General features: G+C 32.3%; 2 protein-coding genes across 2 annotated transcripts; one reads left to right on the plus strand and one right to left on the minus strand.

The window, feature by feature from the left end:
- Positions 1-2,277: 2,277 nt before the first annotated feature.
- Positions 2,278-21,806, plus strand: LOC143082721 (aldehyde dehydrogenase family 3 member B1-like). The gene is made up of 15 exons (XM_076258551.1): positions 2,278-2,622; positions 3,294-3,439; positions 3,782-3,925; positions 4,512-4,604; positions 5,364-5,499; positions 6,101-6,186; positions 6,915-7,078; positions 7,941-8,067; positions 9,131-9,234; positions 9,811-9,943; positions 10,439-10,509; positions 17,559-17,674; positions 18,874-19,003; positions 20,182-20,320; positions 21,329-21,806. Exons 2-15 carry the CDS (start codon positions 3,422-3,424, stop codon positions 21,350-21,352), a joined length of 1,485 nt encoding a protein of 494 aa, XP_076114666.1. The 5' UTR covers positions 2,278-2,622; positions 3,294-3,421; the 3' UTR covers positions 21,353-21,806.
- Positions 21,807-21,830: 24 nt separating this feature from the next.
- LOC143082720 (toll-like receptor 4) lies at positions 21,831-24,591 on the minus strand. The gene has a single exon (XM_076258550.1). The coding sequence runs from the start codon at positions 24,493-24,495 to the stop codon at positions 21,919-21,921; it is 2,577 nt and encodes an 858-aa protein (XP_076114665.1). The 5' UTR covers positions 24,496-24,591; the 3' UTR covers positions 21,831-21,918.
- Positions 24,592-25,003: the final 412 nt, after the last annotated feature.

The raw sequence follows: 25,003 nt of genomic DNA on the forward strand, positions 1-25,003 counted from the left end.
GACACAACCCGATGAAAGAGCAGAAAACAGCCCAAGGCCACCAATGGGGGTTTAAGGCAATGAGAAAATTTCCTACACCCAGAGGTGGCTTCAGATCGCCCCTAAAAAATAATGTATACTAGTTCAGTGAAATGGAGACCACACTCAGCATGAAAAAAAACCAACACAAGACTTACAAAGGTTAAACTTAGCTAACTTTTGACAGCACAACGATATGACTGGGTTAAATATGATTTGTGAGATCTCAACCCTCATGCTATACCTCTAGCCAATGTGGAATATACAAACACACAGCAGAATGCACAGTTTAACTCAGTTTAGAAGTCCGATCTTAGAATAGGTCAAGGTGTACTACCCAGTCTTTACATTTACTCTGAAATGCTGTCTGCTAATTTGAAAAGGCAACAAAAGCCATCTATAAGTGTTTTGTTTAACCTGATATACAATTGAACCCGGAATAATCTTTATTTAGGGTGAACATACTATATTTAGAGCCAAAAAGGTTCCAATTTTAATTATAAAAGCACATGCACACACACACTATAAACCTCTCTGCATATCATTGAAAGGAAAATTTAAAAAAAATTAGATTTGATGTTTTATTACTCTTCCTGTATTTTGTTTTGTTATAGGTTGTGTGCATCTTTTTATGATACATCATATCATTGTCTCTGTTTCATCCATTTATAACTTTTTTGGGGATGTAATTAATTAATCATAGATTAATTGTTGAAGGTTGAACAGTGGTATACAATTGTTACATGTACACCATTTGACTGATAGTTAATCCCAACAGCTAACATACTACATCTCCTGTTTTTAATTCACCTGGCATAAGAGCAGGTGAGCTATGCTTATGACTTTGTGTCTGTTGTCTGTTGTCTGTCAACTTAAACTCAATAAGTAAAATAACAAAAAGTACCGAACTCCAAGGAAAATTCAAAGCAGAGAGTCCCTTATCAAATGGCAAAATCAAAATCCAAAAACATCAAACGAATGGATAACAACTGTCATATTCCTGACTTGGTACATGGGGCATTTTCTGTAGAAAATGGTGGATTAAAACTGCATGGTTTTATAGCTAGCTGAACCTCTCAGTTGTATGACAGTTGCATAAAATTCTATTATATTGACAACAATGTGTGAACAAAACAAACTGACATAATAAGAAAGAAGTTACAGAAAAGTCGTACAATTAATTCTGAATTATAGTCCCTTAAATGTCCGTTGGATCAAGTTTCCCAGTGTGTGGTTATTATCATGAAATTTTGATAGTCCAAGATAATTTTATACAGTAACAATTACTAATACAATAAGATCTTCCAAACCATTGAGCTGGAAGAAATTGTCAAAGAGGGGCGAAAGATACCAGAGGGACATTCAAACTCATAGATCGATAACCTGACAACGCCAAGGATAACAAAAAAAAAAAAAAAGACAAACAAACAAATTATAAAACACAAGACACAACATAGAAAACTTAAGAGTAAGCAACACGTACCCCACCGAAAACTGGGGATTGTCGCATGTGCTCCGGAAGGGTAAGCAGATTCTGCTCTACAAAATGTCACAAAATATCTCTTACACGAGTAATTGTCTTAAACGATAAATTTAGAAGCTAAACCTTTCACTAAAAAAGTTCCATAAATAAACCGATTGACAAATATATCACCAATTGACACATGATAAGAGTTTTTTCTCTTGAAAAATAATACATTTATTTTTGTACATTTGAAAGATCGAAACTATAGCGGATGCAGAAAAGGTTTTTATGGAATTTAATTAATTATAAACAATTCCTTGTTTTTTTAAGTGATAAAAATCATCAGTAAAACTAGACAGCATGGCCCCTAACAGGAGTAACTGCTTTTAGAAGACGATTTTTAGTTTTGTATTGTTTTATTGCAGACACTTTGATAGATAGAAAGAAAATATAAATACAGATATAAAACAATACGGAAATCATTTGGAGCTGGTTATTGACCGTAAAAGAAGACTTTTACTTATTTAAGTTTTACTGTTTATCTTTATAACCTTGACAGTAAGGCAGAAACTACAAAAATAGCGACTGTCAGGATGTGCCCACCATATGCATGCTCTTAAACACCTGTTGTTTCAAAAATGTTAAAATTGATTGCAAATTGCTTATCTAAATACGAGTTTGGAATGTCGACACACAAAACCGGAATGCTGGTATCAAATGATATTTGTCATCTGTAATCGAGAAATTTTGAGAAATCTTAGCTGTAAAACTTTTTCAGATCCATATCATTGAGATTTTAGTGATGTTCAGTGAGTCTAAAGCATGCATGAAATGTTTGTGGTCTCTTGATAAAAAATTCAAATTGTCTCCATTCATCATTTGAAGCGGTTGTGATGTAAGCATATGTATTCTACAAGTTTTTCTCGTTTCAATAGTCAAAGACCAACGTACCATATTTTTCTATTTAGACTACAAGCAAATTGTTGATCATTCAAATTTTCATTTTTATGGATTATACACTACCGTTTTATATGAAGCATACTGTTGAACACGGGTAAACGAGGAAGAAGAATATAAGTTCCATTGGACAATTATTTTCCAACGAACAAGACCATCACATTTTGAACAGAATCATTTGAGTAAGTTGAAATGCATTTGTTAGTGTATTTTATATACATAACATTTCTATTAATCTGGAAAGTGGTATAGTTTTATGTGTATGTATGAGCAAAGAGTAAACAAAGACTAATTTGGAAACGAATACTCACTGCTTTATGAAATTGATGTTTTATAAAACGTTACCATATGAAATTATGAAAAAATGTGTAGAATTTCAATTTCAATAGTGGGGTTTGTAATAATCCAACATTTTTACATTGATTACACACATATTTCATGATTTACCAGTAAAAATAAGACTGGTATAACCTTATGTGGAATTATTCACCAGTAAGCATCCCGCAGTTTTGCGCTTGCATATATAAGAACGTATTAAATACATATGCATAAACAAAGTAGAAGTGTTATTGCTAACTATATGCTGGTATGATCGAGTTCATGGGAAAGCGTTTAAATCAACCGCGATATTGGACGGAAAATGTCATTTCATCTATTTACAACTTTGTCACTTTATTTCGATAATAATTACTTCGACTGACTTATTTAAGATTTAAAGTCTTGATCAAGACACCACAAAGTATTTCTGCCTTCTGTTTCTAACCACTTACAACGCTTTTATTTTTACAATGTTTTATATGTGTGGTCGCAATAATTCGAGACACACGTCAAAAATCTATTTGCTTTTTATTAGATAGATGCTAAAGTAAGACACATGTTTAGAAAGGGCTAGTATCAACCAAATATACCAAGTTACAGCAATAGTCAAGTTTGGTTTGCTGTTGCTTGGATTCCTGTAGATACTTCTTTGATATCTAACCAATGGCTAATTGCACAGAGGTAATATACATTTAATTTACATTTAAAGAATAACAGCAGAACTATAGAAGTACAGTTCATTAACGGGTGTTACACGGACACCTTTTATTTTTTACACGGAGACTTTCATTAACTAGTATATGGCAGTTTAAGTTTTTTATCTGTTTAACTTTGCTTCTTCTTCTAAATGCATTTAATTTACTACTTCTTACTTGAACGTCATACCAGTCAGATGTACGAAATGTACATATTGTGCAGAACAATTGGCACCATTACTATAATTTGTACTAAAATTATTCTAAAAAATATATATGGAACAAAGAACAGGTCATTAAACCTGATAATGATATCAATAAATTGTAGATTGTAAAGGGATTAAAAGATGCCTTCAGAACGGGTAAAACTGTATCATATGAATGGAGAAGACAACAGTTAGGGGGTGTCCTAAAATTGTTAGACGAAAACAAAGAAGAAATAATGAAATCTTTGAAACAAGATTTGCACAAGGTACGATAATATATATTTTTAGATAAGCCATAAAGACAATATAGGTATAGGTATCTCAATAATAGTGGTGCAGAAATCGTTCAAAAACTCAACTGATCCATATATTCCCTACAATGCAACTGGACATAATGGATTGTATCAATTTTTTGTTTTTAATTTATCATAATTTTAATAACAGTGACTAAACTGATGGCGACACTTCTTACATATTGAATAAAGGGCAAATATTGGACATTCGATGTACAACAACAATACATATATGATAAGAAACTATATAGTAATTGAAATAGATTAACTGTTATTAATGTGTATGCATACGAGCACTACGTGTAGTACATCACTATGAATAATAACCGAAAACGTAACATTAAATATCAAATACAATTTTGATCCTTTGTATTTGGCTAAAAAGTTTTAGTGGTAGTTTAATATCCTGTGATATACTTTTTGTCGTAAAATTTTGGACATTTTTGATACACTTTTTTCTGGACGAAATTAACAAGTATTCTATCACCGATTCGTTCTAAATCGAATTAGTTTTCAGAATTATACTTTGTGTGAAATGATATTCCGATTTATTTTGCAGCCTCCTTTCGAAGCCTTTTTTGAAATAGATCAGTGTAGAAATGACTTGATTGACACGATGAATAATTTAAAAGAATGGATGAAACCCCAAAAGGTATCATTATTGCATGCATTTACTATATAAATAAACTCATTATAGATACCAGGATTGAAATTTTATATTTGCGCCAGACGCGCGTGTTTATTCTGGAAAAGACTCATCAGTGACGCTCGAATAAAAAAGTGAAAAAGTCCAAATAAAAGACGAAGTTGAAAAGCATTGAGAACCAAACATTCCTAAAAGTTTTCACAAACCACAAAGGTAATCTAATCCTGAAGTAGGAAAGCCTTTGCATTTCAATAGTTCCAAGTTTTGTAAACAGTTGATTTATTATTATAACCATATCAATGATAATGTATGTCAACACAGAAGTGCTGACTACAGGGCTGATGATACCCTTGGGGGAATAAAATTAGTATTGTAATGTAATAAATTTATATTAATCTTCATATCCATGCAGATTCAGCGGGTATGTAATGTTACAATTTAAAATTGATTATTAAAGATACCAGTCTAATATTATATCAGAATTATCAATGTAAACTTCAGCTACATATTCTCCTTGTTTTAATCTGGCTATCGTTTGCACAGTGTTATTTAACCCCCAGAACAAATTATACTCGAGATTATGATAACAAAATACTACTAAAAGCTGTTATACAACGCCAAGAGTATACCCGTTTAGGTCAGTTAATATAACTTTAAAAGTTTCCAAACGTATAATGAATCCATGTTGAGTAGTAAATATTAGGTCTATGATTAATTGTACAACCAATTAGATTACATCTTAATTTTACATTTTTAATTCTAAAGGTACAGAAACCACTGGTTAATTTAATGGACAAAGCTCTCATACAAAAACAACCATATGGCGTAGTTTTGATTATAGGAACCTGGAATTTTCCAATTATGCTTACACTTATGCCAATGTTTGGTGCCTTAGCTGGAGGTATGGTTATCAATTCATTAATTAATATCTAATAATGTTCTCACTTCTAAAATATAAAATTGAAATCACTTCAATCAGACACGTTTCATCTGTTGCAGTTCTTTCTTAGAAATACGAATACATATCAATTAAAGCCTATTTAGACGGTATGCATGCCCCACAGCTATGGCAGACATATTGAGATCGATTAAGCTAGTGAACAAAATGAATCAATTTCTAGCTTTTAGCTTCTAATGTTAGTATGTTCTTACTATGCTTTGAAGATTGAAAATATTAATGTGGTAAATATTCAGATTTTACTAAAATGAAAAAAGAAGAAGATTACGTTTTACTAATATACTTCAGTAAAACATGTCGAGTTATGTTTGAATATTTATGGATAATTCAACAAATTTAACAAGAAAACGTGAGACATAATTCAGAATGGTAAATTGAGACAAAATATTCATTTCAATGAGTTATCATTGCATGTAAGAAGTCAGTTAATACTATAACAATGGAGATGACTTTTGTCTTTAAAAAAAAAAGTAGTGAGTATTTTGTTTTGTGCTTTCTGGTTGTTGTGATATATTCTTTTAATTCTAATTCTTCATTGTTCAAGGAAATTGTGTTTTGCTGAAGACCTCTAGAATTTCTTGGAGTACATCAAAACTGTTAGAACATATAGTTCCAAAATACTTGGACAATGTAAGTTGACCGCTTATTAGAATGAATTGAATTATTTCACTGATGGAAAGTGCGACCCGCAAAATAGTAATTGTTGCATGTGAACCTATACAATAGTTAATAACTTCTCCTTTTTGAAAATTTAATAAATTCGCAGAAAATACGAATAAACCTTTATTCATCATTTCACACACATGCATCAAACTTATTTATTTTTAACTTTTCTACCTTTTACTCCTTTTTGACCTCGAGCAGCACTCATTTTTATTGTCGAAACGCGCAGGTACAGAAAAATAAGAAACCTTTAATGTAAATGTAATTGCATCAAATTCAAATGTCATTGCAGAACCATGTGTATATTCATAAACAATGTTTTAGGTTTCTGACATTTACTAGTACTGTGGGTTTGAACGATATATTTTGACTCCCCAATACCCCCATGGCAACTTGACAATCAACTGATACAAGGAAAGCAGACAAAAAAACATAAGCCGACAAAAACAGTCATCGCCACAGCAATAGTAAACAGGATGAAGAGACAATCAACATTCAACAAAACATTACATAGAAAACTTTAAAAAAAGCGACACGAAGCCTTCGAAAAAACAGGGGTTGAATTCAACAATCGATCTGTAACTCCTGAAAAGTTCCTCAATGAGTCACGTCTTGTGATTAGACATTGATAATAGCGGATTGGAAAGGGTGTTGTGGTTTTATAATACCTTCTCCTTTTTTAATCAATTTCACAGGATTGTGTAAAAGTTGTTAATGGAGGTACTGGAGAAACAACAGATTTACTGAAGGAAAGATATGATTACATCTTCTATACAGGAAATACGTCTATAGGGAAGATGGTCATGACAGCTGCAAGTCAATACCTTACTCCAGTCACATTAGAACTTGGAGGCAAAAAGTATTTTTCTTCCTAGCTTATAATGGTTTTTAACTTCAATACATTGTTTGAAAATTACAAAAATTCCAAATATACTGTTGATTTTATAATTCTAACAACATTCGATAAAATCAAATCTTAAGGACACTTATTTTACATATTAAAAATGTTAAACAAACTTTATTATATAAAAATTCAAGAAAGCAGATTGAAAAGTCCCTGATACGTTAATATGTCCCAATATGTGTGAATGCTGATGAATGCATAGTATATAGATACAACTAAAATCGTATACTTAAACTGACCGAAGCTCTAGAAATAGTTAACTCTCTATCATAATAGAACAGACCTTAATCCAGGTACAATTAATAAGCACCAACAGATAACAACGCATAGTTAATCCAACATAAAAGTTTAACCAAAAATGTTGTTTTTGTCTTACTTGTTTAATAAAATTCTGATAAAAGTCTTCCAAATAATTCTATAAGCATTAACTTACAGTAGTAAGATTATGCTTTTGTACAGAAACGAATGAAATGTGTTTATAATTGATATGATATTAAGAATAAGGTACATAGTAATGTCTTAAACTCGTTTTTGAAACATCTGACAATCGTGAAAAAATACACAAAAGGAACATAATGAGCATCTGAATTATAAGGATAATCATACACGAAGGAGACAAGAGAACAAAAATCATTAATTACATTTAAAACACAAAATGAAATAATAGATACATGTATATTGTATATAAAGGCAGTATGGCGGCACTGAAATTTACTTGTTTAACTATCTTTAACTTTTAGACATAAATAGGTTTTCCACTACAATATATAATACTTTATACAGTATGTTTAATAACACTATTTTTCTTGTTTTAAAGTCCAGTATATGTGGACAAAAACTGTGACCTTAGAGCTGTAGCTAACAGGATTTTATGGGGAAAGACTATAAACGCAGGGCAGACATGTATAGCACCTGATTATGTCATGTGTACGAAAGACATTCAGGTAAGAAGTGTTGTTTATTGGTACAATATGCAAGTTACATGCTATTTTAAACTTAACTTTACTTGGACTGGAACTGATTATTTATAATTTTACGGATGGTGGTTGGTAATTGACATCTGAAAAATAGACAAAAGTATTTTTTTTTATGAATATGCTTGTCGACACCAAGTGATGGTCTATGATAAATCTGTACAATCGTAATTGTTACTTAAAGTTATTGTGGAGCACTCAGACTTGTTGAAATTCGGATTTTTTTATATATATTTTTAACGAGCATTGCATTCTTAAAACAAATGCCTCAATTTTTATTTTCGAAATAATTAATGACCAAATCATATGCATACTTTTTTTATACCCCCGCTTTAAAAAAAAGGGGGTATACTGTTTTACCTCTGTCTGTCCTTCCGTCAGTCCGTCAGTCCGTCGATCAGTCCGTCCGTCCCATGAATATTGTTCGTCGCATTTTTCTCAGGAACTACAATACAAGGATTTCTAAAATTTGGTTTCAGGGTTTATCTAAGTCAACTATACCGTGTGATGCGTTTTCCGATTGATCACTTGACAACTTCCTGTTTACCGAACACTTGTATGATTTTACACATGATAGCCAAGTTGAAAATTTTCGTCTAATTTTTCTCAGGAACTACAATACAAGGATTTCTGAAATTTGGTTTCAGGATTTATATAAGTCAGCTATACCGTGTGATGCGTTTTCAGATTCATCTCTCGACAACTTCCTGTTTACCGAACACTTGCATATTTTTACACTATTAATATTATCCACTTGCGGCGGGGGTATCATCAGTGAGCAGTAGCTCGCAGTTTCACTTGTTTTATATTATATTAACGACCTTTAATATGACAAATTCAGTTCTGGTTAAGGTTTATGACTAATTATATGAAACAATAAATGAATAATTACTTTAGAAATATGCTTTCAAATTTGTACAGCTCTATCCTGTTCGGTAGACTTCTGTGAAAATAGAAACATTAAAGAGTAAAACAGATGGTATACAACAGTAAAGTGCTCTTTATTTACACCCTTCTGTCTTTACATTTACAGGAAAAGTTGATTGAAGCAATGAAGGTAACAATAAATGAGTTTTACCAAGATGACCCGTCAAGCTCAGACAGTTACGGCAGATTAGGAAATGAAAGACATTTCCAGTAATTATGATTTTTATGCAATTTTAAGGACATTACCTTTTTAGCATGACATTTACCACGTTACTAGTAATTATAAATTAATAAAACAGCAAACAAAATGGAAATCATTTTCAATATATAATTGCATATGTTTAAATAAATTTTATAATTTGGTATAAAAAAATCATACGAATCATTTTTTTTCTTTATTAAGTATATTTGCAAAATCAAGCTCAATATAGATAAAAAAAAAAGAAGATGTGGTATGATTGCCAATGAGAAAACTGTCCATAAGAGACCAAAATGACACAGACATTAACAACTATAGGTCGTCGTACGGCCTTCAACAATGAGCAAAGCCCATACCGCATAGTCAGCTATATAAGGCCCCCATATAACAATGTAAAACTATTCAAACGAGAAAACTAATAGGTCTGGTTTCACCAAGTTGAAGTTTCAAATAAAGTATACTATATTTTGTTGTTTATAACAAAACATTCCGACAGTTTCTTGTACCAATTTATAAAAAGCGAAACTAAAATGGTTTTCATTAACATACACATTTTGTAAATATCCGTTTTAATGCTTACATTTAAGACGAGTGAAACAGATTATTGATAGCAGTAAAGACAACATAGCTATTGGTGGGATAACAAATGAGAATGAAAATTACGTGTCACCAACAGTTTTAAAAGATGTCAAGTTTACAGATCCTGCTATGATGGAAGAGGTATATGAGTTAAATGTCAGAAAATAAAACAAACAATTCGAAATAGAAATAAGAAACAGTTATAACTTTTTTTAAACGCTTTCGAACTAACTATATGAATGATATTAACGCACCAATGTTGCACCATCAGATTGGAATTTTGACAAATAATGTCATTTCAGTGATGCTCTAATCCGAATTGTATGAAATTCAATATAAACGTTGATTTCTGATATATTTACACTAAACTAAAAAAGTATTACCAAACCAAGACAAGGATTCAAAACTATGTATGAGGGAGATGCATTTCTGAATTTAAAATTATTTCAAAAGTTACATCACAGAAAATTTAATTAAACGGTATCGTACTTAAAAGTACTGAACATTACAGAAATCATAAAGCCCCAAAAAAGGTCTATATATTAACTGTGCATATTTATGTTGCATATTCCCATTGCCTTATTCAAAAACCAATATACACAAGTGTTAATGCAACTAAATATGTTTTTAAAACAGATGTTTGGACCTGTCCTGCCAATAATACAAGTGAACAACGAGGATGAAGCTATCGAATTTCTTGTAAATGGGTTAGTTGACTGATTTTTATTCTTTTGGTATTATATATTTTCAAGCAATATATCTTCATTTACAAGTATCTTCAAATAACATACATTCACACAGTAAAAACATACATATGTGTAGCATAGAAGAGGAAATAAACGTCTGCAATGACAGGATTATCCGGAATTGAAAATCAGAATTAAAATCAAAACATCGACAAAATTTTTGCATTAAAATAATAGATAATTCAAAGCAAGATTATAATCACAAAAGGTGTTTTAAGAAAATTATAGTATATAAAGCTCAGCTTTCATCGGAAGGCGAGGTATTTCTACGCATGGAAGGTCAGTGTTTATAATAATAAATAGAATGTGAAGACTCAAAATTGCGACACAATTTTTTTCTTGGTTTTTTGGTCATTTTTTGAGCGGGTTAAACGCTTACTCTACCAGTTACAAGGGGATATTCATTATTTGTTGAACTGAGGGAAACCTTTTATTTACCGATAGCAAAATAACATAGGTTTGGCAAAAAAATTAGTTGTCAATAGTTATCAAAGGTACCAGGATTATAATTTAGTACGCCAGACGCGCGTCAAAATCAAATTACCTTCCTTTTCGACTTCTATCTATGTTAACAATCGACAAAAAAGTCAGCGCACTACTAAAGCTTTTATAACGACAATATTAGATGTTAATTCGTAAATAGATATACAATTGAAGTGTGTGTGTTCTGATGTACTTAATTTACAGCGTTGTTAAATTGAGAAAAAAAAATTGAGAATGGAAATTGGGAATGTGTCAAAGAGATAACAACCCGACCATAGAACAGACAACAGCAGAAGATCACCAACAGGTCTTCAATGCAGCGAGAAATTCCCGCACCCGGAGGCGTCTTTCGGCTGGCCCCTAAACAAATATATATATACTAGTTCAGTGATAATGAACGCCAAACTAAACTCCAAATTGTACACAAGAAACTAAAATTAAAAATAATACAAGACTAACAAAGGCCATAGGCTCCTGACTTGGGACAGGCGCAAAAAATGCGGCGGGGTTAAACATGTTCACGAGATTTCAACCCTCCCCCTATACCTCTAGCCAATTTAGAAAAGTAAACGCATAACAATACGCACATTAAAATTCAGTTCAAGAGAAGTCCGCGTCTGTATGTTCCTATAAATGTATCATTGAAATTGGTCATCAAATCCAATTGAGTTTTCCAACAACGACTTTTTAGGCCCCACCTACGATAGTAGAAGGACATTATGTTTTATGGTCTGTGCCTCCGTTCGTTCGTTCGTCCGTCCGTCCGTTCGTTTGTCTGTGCGTCCGTTCGTCCACCTTCAGGTTAATGTTTTTGGTCAAGGTAGTTTTTGATGAAGTTGAAGTCCAATCCACTTGAAACTTAGTACACAGGTTCCCCATGATATGATCTTTGTAATGTTAATGCCAAATTATAGTTTTTACCCCAATTTCATGGTCCACTGAACATAGAAAATGAAAGCGAGAAGTTCAGCTTAAAGTTTTTGGTAAAGGTAGTTTTTGATGAAGTTGAAGTCCAATCCATTTGAAACATAGTACACATGTTCCCCATGATATGATCTTTGTAATTTTAATGCCAAATTATAGTTTTTACCCCAATTTCATGGTCAACTGAACATAGAAAATGAAATTGAGAAGTTCAGCTTAAAGTTTTTGGTCAAGGTAGTTTTTGATGAAGTTAAAGTCACATCTACTTGAAACTTAGTACATATGTTCCCTATGATATGATCTTTCTAATTTTAATTCCAAATTAAAGTTTTAACCCCAATTGCATGGTCCACTGAACATGGAAAATTATAGTGCGAGTGGGGCATCCGTGTACTATGGACACATTCTTGTTTATGCTTGTCATGCATGGTTTATAAATTTGTTGGTTCATTTTTGTTCTGTTGGGTTAAGACTGTTAAAATCATTGATGATGATTGAAATGTATGTTCTTGATTGGAATATTAAAGACAGATAATACAGAAGAGACATGAAATGTGACTGGCAAAAGACATAAGATAAAAAGAAAAAGAAAAAAAGATACAAAGCGGGTTATCATTTACCTTATTTGGCCTTTTTAACTGGATTCGAGCGTCACTGATGAGTCTTTTGTAGACGAAACGCACGTCTGGCGTATTTACTATTTAGTCCTGGTATCTATGATGAGCTTATTTACAACCACTGGGTCGATGCCACTGCTGGTGGAGATTTATTTCCCCGAGGGTATCACAAGCCCAGTAGTCAGCACTTTTTGTGCTGACATGAATTGTCATTGATATGGTAATATTTATAAATTTACTGTTTACAAATTTTTGAATTTTTTGAAATACTAAGGCTTTTCTACCTCAGGCATAGATCGCCTTAGCTGTATTTGGCTAAACTTTTAGGATTTTTGGTTCTCAATGCTCTTCAAATTCGTACTTTATTTGGCCTTTTTAACTTTTTTGGATTCGAGCGTCACTGATGAGTCTTTTGTAGACGAAACGCGCGTCTGGCGTATATACTAAATTTAGTCCTGCTATCTATGATGAGTTTATTTACCATTAGTTCCATTTAAAAGACAGCACCTTGTCCGAAAAAGGAGGACACAACAAAAAACAGACAAAAAAAAAAAACAAATGTATCAGGCTAATCAGCCCAAAGCTTTCGTAATAAGGGACTGGTAACGTTTTGCACCCGTCGGGTTTGCTAGTTTTAAGTAAACATATCCGATGGTACAATCTAGGAAATTGACAAAAGGATAAAATTTCGACTACGACCAGTGGATTATTTCCGTAAATAACTGGATATCAGAACGACTTAAATAATTAATACAAGTGTGGTATGGTATAATAAATTGTCAGTGGGAACCATACAATGAAAAGCAGATAACCAAAGTTAAAATTGACAAGACAAATTGTCAAGATTGAGTGAAGATACACTGTTAAATGAGATACCAAATATTTTTGATTTAAATAAATTTGAGAAATTAGAAGTGATTTCAATATCAAGTACTCAAAATATCCTATATTAGTGGGATATATTATGGACATAATTGTGCAAATCGTGATACAAGCATGAAATTTGGTATAAAGTTTGACTAAATGATACTTATAAAAAATCCGCTGCTGGCCAGAAAAAAAATCATTTTTTCAAGATGGCCACCACACATTTTGGAAATGGCGTCATTACAAATTGGCAATAATTTGTTAATCCTTTGAAAGGTGTGTTATATGTAAAATCCAATGTAAATTATGATAAAATATTCAAAACAGTTCCTAAGTACGATAAAACAATGAAGAAAAATAGTGATTTCCGGTTCCAAAATGGAGGCAAATACGTAGAAAATATTTTCATAATTTCCATCAACTTAACAAGTAATAACACTCTTTGTTAAGTTTTAATGCCAAGTTTGGTTAGAAAGACAGGTTGCTTATCTTATAATTATCTGACAGCTAAACAACCCGTATAAGGAAGGCCAGAACGGTAGCATTTACAGGTACCAACACAGCTGGATTTTTGCCTCCGCATTTCAAAGGTTCCTGACACGAGGATACAACGGCAGTCACAGAAGTCCATTTCGGTTTCCAACTGTCATTGATTCTTTTTGTCATCCAACCCCAGTGTTCATGACTTGGTACATGTACCTGTCGCGAATACATGAATCAGGCTGAGCCCAAACAACTCCTCTTTGATTAAATTCTCTTTTGATGTGCTCTGGAAAAGAACCTCTTGTTGACGGAATTGCATCACAATGCCGCTGCTTCCTGGCAAACAATTCACATCGTGCCTCGCTTAATACTTAAACCAACAAAAACGTCCTTTACATCTGAAAAACCTTCCATTGTTAGCCAAGCTGACCTCTTCCCTTTCCTACGACAATTCGACAAAGTGTCACATCCACTACATGCATGGGCGAAAGGAAGAGCAGATACACAAGGACCAAACGCATTTGATATGTCACGTACAGGAAACCATCAAAAGTCTTTATTCCTTCCATAACCTATCCACAATGTGTTCTACCTAGTTTTCGATTGCTGTAATTCTTGATACTATTACATATGTGTCAGTACTACCTAAAATAACATTTTACAACACTTTTCATAATCATGCCGAACATGGACAAACATTCGTGTATCTGCTTCTTCATGATTACAAGGGGTAGATAGGAAGTATCCTAATTGAAATTGCAAAGAATATTTTCACCATGAGTAACATATATATTTTTATTACATTGGTTGCAATGAATTACATTGATTTCCCAGATAGATAAAATCCGATAATTTCACATGTGAAATAAACGTGGTTATTTCACTCTCTGACGTCATACAACAATAGGCGTTGTCAAGACGTCGATAACGTCGGATAAAAACAAATTGTCAATGCGTAGGAAAAAGATATAGTTCCTTACATTTTCTACATTAATTTCATAAAAAAAAGCCATTTGCCAATGTAATAAAAAGAATAACTAATCGCCGTATTTGAATATCAAAAATAAGACAACTTTTGACCGAACGCCGCTATGGATTAAACTCGTGCTGCGCACTCGTTTAATCCATGCGTCGTTCGGTCACGCGTTGTCTTATTTTTGATATTCAAATACGGCGATTAGTTATACTATAATTATTAGTCTCTTAAGAAGCAATTTTGTCAGCAAGAAACTTGAACAATTTCGTTTCGTTGTCATCTTCACAGAGAAAACTACTCCAAACCCTTGGTGTTCTACCAGAACCAACACATTTCTATCTGGCACAAAAACCTTGCCTTTGTCTTGTCACAGTCTTTAAATTATTCATTTAGTAAACATCAAATACAATGTCTACTCTTGAATACTTATCGATGCAAGATTTTATGTAAGGCAGTATGACATCATTTGCATAATCATCAAATAGTTTTGCCCAACTTTGTGACCTGGAATTAACCATTGCTATCCAACCATCGATAAATGCGTCCGACTTTGGATCAGAAAATCGCAGAATATTTCAAGTAAACCCATTTGCAGCAATTTAATACCACTATTTCAAGAAACATCCTGAGATAAAGACGGAGGGGAAGTTTGGTTTTTATGGATAAAGAAATATTCCAAGTAAAACTGTCTACTGTGAAAAGAACTGGAAAGTTTAGAAAATATATCGCAATCACTTTTTAGGTTCTCTAGCTTTGTTTTTGACAAAGACGTTTCCAGTTTCATTTTGCGGCCAAAATAAGACGTTGTTATTTTTAATTTGGTTATAAAAAGCAGGTTCTCCTTCATTTGCATTTGCTTCAAAAGATCTTCGTATTGTTTGGACCAATATCTTGGAGTTTATTTACATATCTTACCTGTTCAACAGTATCCTAAATGGAGTATTTTTTTTGCAAATCTGACGATCTTCTTGAAATGAATTTCCAAACTAGTTCATCACTTTAAAAAGTCTGTAAAGCTGTTAAAGACACCGTTTTGTGTTTTCGCAGAGTCTTCATTATGTCGTTCATCTGTTATCGAATGACCCAAACCACAAGATCTTTCAAATTCATCTTCTAGTATACTGACTCCTGGTCCAGCTACCATCCATTTGTCTAAGTTTGATCTTCGATTAATCATATGGCACCAACATCGCCCTTCACAATTGCATTATTCTGTTTTTGTGCCTGATCAATTGCTTTATTAGAAAGAAATTTGCTGGACTTGCGTACAGTGAAATTATCATTTTCAAATTCCATTACCACCTGTGAAGGGAAGTCATATCTTGGAGATGGTCGGTAACGATCGAGCATAATTTACACGATCAAGACCTAAAACAATACGCTATCATGCTTTATATGGACTGTTTGTAAAGTACGAACACTCACTCATGAAATGAGCATAATACCAAAATCAGAAGAAGTTCTTAATTTATAATTGAACGCCAGGAATGAAACTGTGGTCGAGATGACTCTATACACCAGTCTTTTAAATCATTAACGTCACAGAGTCATGACATAACTACACTTTCTGAGTTTAGATTTCATAATCCGAAATTAACAGTTCAAGCAAAATACATGCAGTTGTCTGATGCGCCTGTCTAGTCCTAGGTACATTTGAACATACATAATTGTTGCAATATTGGCTTCAGTAAGACAACATTTCCATCCCCTATCACGTAATATATCACCCAGAGTTTTATAACAAGTCATTTCAATTTGCAATCCACCAAACATGACGATACACTTATCTTTTCCGTAAAAATCAGGCCATCCCCATTGAATTTGCTTAGGCATTTCCAAAAGTGGCTGATCTGCAGTTACAATTGATGTTTCTCCGGGATTCACCACATTATTGCCTTATCCATCGAATACCTGAGAATTGCCTGGATGTGCATACAAATCGCTGTTGATGTCTATAAATAGTTTGCACATGCGCAAAAGTGTTAAACACATGTGTAGCATAACCTTGAAAAATGTTATTAAACCAATTCATAATATCATTAGAAATCCAAAAATACTAAATATATGGTAAATAGTTCAAATGTTTTTGAAAGAATTTTGTAACATTTTCGCGCATCCGCAAATACTGGATATATCAAATATTCATTTTTAATAAATATGTGATGTAAGGAAGGTAGCCGCCAAACCTGATAATTGGTTTTTACTAAAAGAAGTTCAAAGAAAAGTTTTCCAGAAAAATCAGTATTTTCAAACTGCAGAAAACGGCCATTTTAGAAAATGGCCGTGGCCATCTTAAAAAAAATATTATTTTAATGGCCAACAGTAATTTCTTAAAAAGTATATAATAATGATGCTTTGTGGTAATTTTCATGCTTGTATCATCATTTGCACAATTCCCTCGATTTTGCCTGCTAATATCTTCCACTATATTAGTTGTGGGAGTTTAAGCTAGCTATAAAACCAGGTTTAATTCCCTATTTTCTTCATACGGAAATGCCTGTACTAGGTTAGGAATATGACAATTGTTTTCCATTTGTTTGATGTATAGGAGTTTTTGATTTTGCAATTTTATCAGGAACTTTCCGTTTTGAATTTTCCTTGGAGTTCGGTATTTTTTTTTTTTTTATTTTAGATTTAAATATCTGAGCATATTTTCACAGGGAAAAACCTCTGGCTATCTATATATTTTCAAATGATAAGAAAGTGAAAGACAAGTTTAGGAATTCTACGAGTAGTGGCGGTCTAGTAATCAATGATACAATGTTACATGCTGGAGGTTAGTATGTTGAATATTTTTTTTGTGTTTACATATAGATTGGAATTTTCCTTTCCAAATCTTTCAACTAAACTTGGTTTCATTGTCGTGCACTGAATCGTTTTTAATCAATTTGGTATGTCAAACCTACCGTACCCGTTGGAATATATCTAATTGTGTTGCTGTAACTCAAAAATCGAGGTATAGAATGTATATAAGGTATTTTCTAGAAAAAAGAATCATCACGATTTTGAATTAATGTATGCAATTTATCTTACAGTAACTGCAAATATTTAATATCTTTAACCATTGTGTTTAAGAATATTCAGTCGACGTAAAGCTAGTAAATACACGATGCTATAGAAGTTAAAATCAGTTATAGAATCACACTATATCCAAAATCGTGAATATTGCTTTAAACTTACAATTGGACTATATACTATCACCTGAAAACAACATGTATTTTATTTCGGTTTGTCACATTTGTTTGATATAAAAGATACCAGAGGAACAGTCAAACTCATAGATCGAAAATAAAATGACAACGCCATGGCTAATAAAATAAAAAGACAAACAGACAAATATTAGTACACAATATAAATTGACCTGCAAATATTTTTATTTGATGATTTTTAAATATATAATTCTTATATGATTTGCATATTAGAAAATACGTTGATATGATTGGTCAAGAGGACTTTCGGTAGTTGATCATGACGTTGGTTATTTTTGGAAAGACGACGTTGACCGAACTTCTTTTCGTAACCAATGTAAACAAGATGGCGGCGATAATAACACCGACGTTAACAAAAATTATTTCACTGCAAGTGAATCTTTAAATTAAATCACAAAAACAAATAGATTCGTTTAAATGATAATAAGAGTTTTTGTAGTTTATTTTTATCAGATTGCAAATGTCATGCAGTTCATATTTTTGCGTAAGCCAACAAATTAATTCATGCGCCAGGCCTATACAATGACACAAATATACACAACTTACGTGGGATAGAGGTTACGAGTGTGGAAACATTTTTTCCCTATTTCCAATTTTAAAGAATTATAAGGATTAAACGCCTTTTTAAAGGAATTTATTGGTGTATAATCTGGACCAAGTCACTCACATTACATATCATAAAAGTCCTTCTATTTGTTTGTGAGGGAATTGGTCGATTGGCGTTTAATCCTTTAATAAAATGAATGGTGTATATTGTATGTTTTAGTAATGACCTTGCCATTTGGAGGTGTTGGGAACAGTGGTATGGGAGCTTATCATGGCAAGTTGACCTTTGACACTTTTTGTCATAACAGAGCTTGCTTAGAGAGGGAACTTATATTGGAAGGATTACAGAGGTAAATTTGATCAATGCACATTTTGTACTTATTCATGAATCACAGTTTCAGGTATATTCATTTAAAATGCTGACTGTTATTTTCATAGAAAAAAACATGTTCAACGTGGTTATCATTACCAGAAATATGTTATTGTTATATATGAGACATTGATTGAAGATATAGGAGTCATATATCAGAAATACAACACAATGTATGAAAATATGCAATGAAATCTCAACAGATGCAATCCATTTGTCATTTTGAACAATAAAATATATGTAAATAAAAAAAAATCCAAAAGAACACTTACTTGTATGTACAAATCGAAACGGTTCAACAGTTGCATCTTAATAAAACCATAATTATGTGACTCCAAAGTTATTTTGAAGAAGTTGGTAGTGTGTGATAAAAATCATAATAGGTAGATGTTTAACTGCTTTTGAAAAATTCATCTGAAACTAACATAGTAAACAGAAACATACCTTTAGAACCCTGGCTGACCACTAGTTATCTGTATTGATACGTAATGAAATCGTGCTGTTCCATGACAAACTTGTTACAAATCGTTTTGTAATTTGTATCCTCAACAATTACGAGGTGTAACTGTTCTAATACGTATACATATAGTTCTCAGGAACTAACCGTAGAAATCAATCGACCCTACGAATAAGTACGGGTATAAATACCATTCTGAAAGGGACTAAAACGGATTTGTACGTTCTTATACGGTGAAATAAGGTTTACTATGTGTTTTTTTTTTATCCGTGGTCAAAATTTGCACATGTTCAGAAATTGTCAAGGATATACAAGTACTACTATGTATGACTACGGCTATAACACGGAATGTTTCTCATGTTACAGTTATCGTCACAGACAAGATAAAAACATAGTTTTAAAAAGGCAAAGAGTATGAAGAGATCGTTTATATTATATTGATGCATGGCATATACTTGGAAATCCTTATTCATGTAAATGATTTTTCTTTACGAAAACTAATACTACAAATGACCAAACCATTTTAAAAATTCCCCGATAATGGTGGGAGAAATAAGAAGCTTGAACTTAAGTTTGATCTGTCAGTTGTTATGGATTTCTTTTTTTCTTTTTTTTAAATTAACCTTTGAGTTCGATATAATTATTTATACTTTTTTATTAATTTATATCAAAACATTTTAGCTTTGTTTTTATTCATTTAGCATACGGTACCCTCCATACACACAAAAGAAGATACAGATTATTCAGAGGGTAACACAGAAGAAACTGAATCATTCACCATTTAAATTGCCTTTCTCTGTTGTTGTCATAGGAATGATTGTAGCGGCATTTCTTCTTCAGGTATGAATGACGAGTTATTGACAAACATTAGGTTTATTTTTATGTAGCTGTCCGTATATATTTGGATGGGTGATTACAACCTAGCCTAGCCTTGGTTCAATATCTTTCTTGTAATCAGCAATCCTTTATCAACGAAATCATGATAGGAATAGACCCAGATATATTGTATCAACATGGAGATATGGAACTTTCAGAATTATGATCTATTTAGAACACTTTGAACTCGCTTGAAATTTAACCAATACATGAAACTGGATCAAATTATATTATTACAGCACGATTGAATGAGAACATCACACTCTGCTACATACTTAATATTCTTGCTAGAAGTGGTATTTGCAGAGTTTATTCTGGTATGTTTTATCATTTGCAGTGCTTAAAATATTTACAGACATAATCAGGTCCTCTACACTTCCATACATGTTATTATTTTATTTTTAGTTTCTTGTGTACAATTTGGAAATTAGTATGGCGTTCATTATCACTGAACTAGTATATATTTGTTTAGGGGCCAGTTGAAGGACGCCTCCGGGTGCGGGAATTTCTCGCTACATTGAAGACCTGTTGGTGACCTTCTGCTGTTGTTTTTTCTATGGTCGGGTTGTTGTCTCTTTGGCACATTCCCCATTTCCATTCTCAATTTTATGTATTCCTTTCTCCAGAAAAACGAAAGGTGTGCATAAACATAAAATAAGTTTGTTTAATGATAAATGTTTAAGTAGCAAATGTTTTAGGTTCATACTGTAAATGTAAATAACACTATGAACTTGTTGCGTCCGATTTACCTTAATCACGAACGCTCATACCCGAAAATCTGAAAAGGCAAAGGTAAATAAGACCTATGCACATGAAGCGCTGTACGACCAGAAGAGACATGATTTACCTGTACACATAAACAATTCATACCACATCTTCTTATATCTATTTACAAAAAGGAAATAATCATTTTTTCCAAAAAAAAAAAGATTCTACAAATTTCTTACTTTTTCTATTTTTCTTCTATTGTAGATGTTTGCCTTGTACATCGAATAGACCATGGAACCTGCTAAAATTGACATTAAGATTCAAGTGCACACTACAACAAAAATATTTAAGTCACCGTACGGCATTCAACAATGAGCAAAGCCCATACCACAGGGTCCGCCATTTGTCGAACTACAGCCTCCTGGCTTGTTTACCTGTCTATTAGATATATTCGTATATACCAGTAATTAATATAGCAGTTTTGAGTACAATATGAATAGTTGGGATCTGAAAATGCATTACGCCGAACATGCATTTAGATACCTTAAATTGCTAGTACTGCGATTTTCTTTATTCAAACTAAGTTTGAGCTTTTTTATGCATAGATGTGAGATGAGCTTTAACAGACAAGTAAATTTAAAGAGCTATGTGAGTGTGAATGTATCTGATGTTTTATTTATACCCAAATATATGCATATTTGGTTGTCTTTCAAGTTTCATAAACATAAACAATAAAGCAGCTGTGAACACAAATACTTGTTTTCATACATTATTTTATTCAACTATGTTTATTAAATCAGAGGTTCACCTAACACAAAATCATTTATTGATTCTTAAACACTTATTTTCAAAAATTATTTCAGTGCAGTAACAAGCTGCAGCCAAAATACAACATCCCCTTGCTCGTCGTTTGGGAATTCTATGTACGATTGGGATTGAACGACTTCTAAAATATGCAAAGGAAAATCACGAGCAGATATTTGCTCAAAGACCACAAGGAAAAGTACATTTTCGTTATTGCGTTCGTAAATACTCTCCATTCTCGCCATATTAAACTCGAACATACACCAGTAAGACTTTAGATAATGGTAAGTCATGATGACAATAGTTTTACGACTATTGTGAATAGCTGAAGTAATGTTAGTAGCTATATCATTTCCGGGTAAAAAGTTTCTCTTATGTAAGCATAGACGGATACCATTTTCTTTTTCCAGTGTTTGAAGTAACTGTGTATGAATAAATAATCGATCTTCATCTGCATAAGACACAAATGCGTCATACATGTATTCATTTTCATCTTCGTCGATTTGTGGTATCTTACTTCGAGATCTAATTTTCACCATATAGTAAAAGTATCTTAGCTTCCATCGAAATCGGTAGCTAAAACCCAAGATAAGAACAATGAAAAATAGAAGAATTGTAACAACTAGTACAGAAATTAGAACTTCATAGGATGTACAATCTTTTTCTAAACGTTTGTAAATTTCTGGGATGTTTATCATAAGGATACGTTTTCCAGTTGATAATTGACAAAAGGTATGATATTTATTAACAAGTTGCACACTTGTACTACCAATCCATTTTATAAAACTCTCAGAGCTACATGTGCAAACCAGTCTGTTTTCTAACAGGTTTATAGAAAGATTTTTACTCATATTTACTATATGATTTATCCCAAGAATCGTATGACTATCGATAAATGTAAGAAGGTTATTTCTTAAATTTAGGTATGATAGATGTGACAAATGAGATAATTTGAAATCGATTTTTTCTAAAAAATTAGAACTAAGATCTAAAATTTCAAGCTTTCTCTGAGATTTGAAAATCTGATTAGGCAAAATGGAAATCCTGTTTTCAGATAAATCAAGTTTTTTTAAATTGAGCAAATTTTGGAATATTTGTCCGAAGGTATCGGACGGTAACACAAGACCTAACAAATTATTTCCCAACAATAGTTCCTCTAATTTGTTAAAGTCGGGACTAAAGAAGAATGTCGAAATGTTGGAGCACACATTTGAAGATAGGTTTAAGTATTTCAAATTCTTAGTATTTTTTAAAGGACCAATCAATTGTGATAAGATATTGTTACTCACATCAATACGTTCTAGTTTATTATTGGATAAAGTTACTGCCGCTATCTTATATTTGGAGTCACTAGATCTAAAACGCAATGTTTTTAGTCTATATGGTATAGGTATGATGGTAACAGCATTGTCATCATGGTAATGTTGTCCGCTTTCAAACAATAGTTCTTTCATCTGTATATTCTGATTTTCATTATATTGAGCCTCTCTATGCCAGGTACATACAAAGTTCATGTTGCATGTTTCGGGGTGACGATCTTCCTTGTGAGCTTTAAACATATCGGAAATGTCAAAAAGTTCTATTGACATGGACATCAGGTCATACAGGTACGGTCCTATAGAAAACATGTTATCTCTTGTTGATACATATTTTAATGTTTTGGGGAAATATTTCAGAGCTCCAGATTCTATTTGCTGCAGACGGTTGCTGTCCAAATGAAATTCTTCGATAGCCGTGTTGTTCAGATGTCTGATATGAGATGTTTGTAAATATGTGTTCATATCAAAAACCTTATGAATTTTGTTTAATTTTAGAATTTTAATTGCGGAAAACTGAAGATCGATCGTAACATTTTCTAAGACTTGAAATTTTAAACATGTATTTCCTGATAAATCAAGGGAGATAATATTTTTCATTTTATCAAAAGTACCTTTCTGCACTGATTTTATTTTGCACATAGATAAATTTAAATGATGAATCTGTGGTAAATACTGAAATGTCTGTGGTGTCAAATGAATAATTGAACAATTTCCTGTAAACCCGGATAAATCTAGACGCATTAACCGTTTCAGATTACTGAGCTGTTTACCTAGAATAGTTGTCTCTTTATATGCAAAATCCATTTTCAACGTTTTCAAACGCACTAAGGAGGATATATTAGGTTGAAATTCTTGATAAAAGTTTCCTTTCAAATTCAAATAAACCAAGCTTTGAAAACTGGCAAATACACTGTATGTTAAACTTTTCCTACTGAGACTATTTTGTTGGAGGTCGAGTTCTGTCAACTGTTCCAATCCGATGAAGGATGATGGCCAAAGTGTATTTATACTATTGAAGGAAAGATCCAATGTTCTCAGAAGCCTGTTTTCAAAAAATGTACCGTTTTTAACCTCGTTTAAACTATTCATTCGGAGTGTTAGTTTCACAATTATATTCGGAAATTTCCGTATTTGTGTCATGTTTAGCCCTGAACAATCTGCAATATAAAGCGACGATTCGTTGTCTTTGTTACACTGACAGTCCGGATAGAATTCACATGGTGTAAAGCCATTTTGACTTTTAATTGTTGTAGGTGACGTCCAAGGTATTCCGAATACTAGAAATAGTATATAAAACGACAACATCATGCTCAATTATTCAATGATATGATGGTCGTTATCATTTCTTCTTAAAATGTAGAACATCGAAACGTAGATGAGTTATCGGTTATAACAAAAAATGGATGTTACAAATAACAACTGTACCTTCCAAATGTTTAATCTTTAACACGAGTATATTCAACGTGGTCAGTCGTTAAGTTTTCTAAGTTTATGAATACAATTTCATAAGACGCTTTGTGTTGAAATAAAAAACATATATCTATATGCTTCCGTGTAAATTGTGTAACGTTGGAAGATAGACATCTAAAATATATGTACCATTGTCCCCTAACATTCACAGCTATTCATGATCATATTACATGTACAATTTCCCCTTGCTTTTCATATGTGTCATCTTTTTAAAATTCGTTAGAACTTCTTTCTTGTGTAAATGCAATCCTGCAAGTGTATTTAATAATGGAATAAAAGATATAAAAGATATCTGTCTCTCCTTTATTGTTATCATCTATAATAGAACTTATTATTTTGATAGATA

Source organism: Mytilus galloprovincialis, chromosome 7, assembly GCF_965363235.1.
Source record: "Mytilus galloprovincialis chromosome 7, xbMytGall1.hap1.1, whole genome shotgun sequence".
NCBI classification, from domain to species: domain Eukaryota; kingdom Metazoa; phylum Mollusca; class Bivalvia; order Mytilida; family Mytilidae; genus Mytilus; species Mytilus galloprovincialis.

Coding starts and splice junctions, on each gene's coding strand:
- LOC143082721 (XM_076258551.1), top strand. Junction 8,068..9,130: donor TGTGTACGAAAGACATTCAG/GTAAGAAGTGTT, acceptor TTACATTTACAG/GAAAAGTTGATTGAAGCAAT. Junction 10,510..17,558: donor ATCGAATTTCTTGTAAATGG/GTTAGTTGACTG, acceptor ATATTTTCACAG/GGAAAAACCTCTGGCTATCT.
- LOC143082720 (XM_076258550.1), bottom strand. CDS start 24,495: ATGATGTTGTCGTTTTATATACTATTTCTAGTATTCGGAATACCTTGG.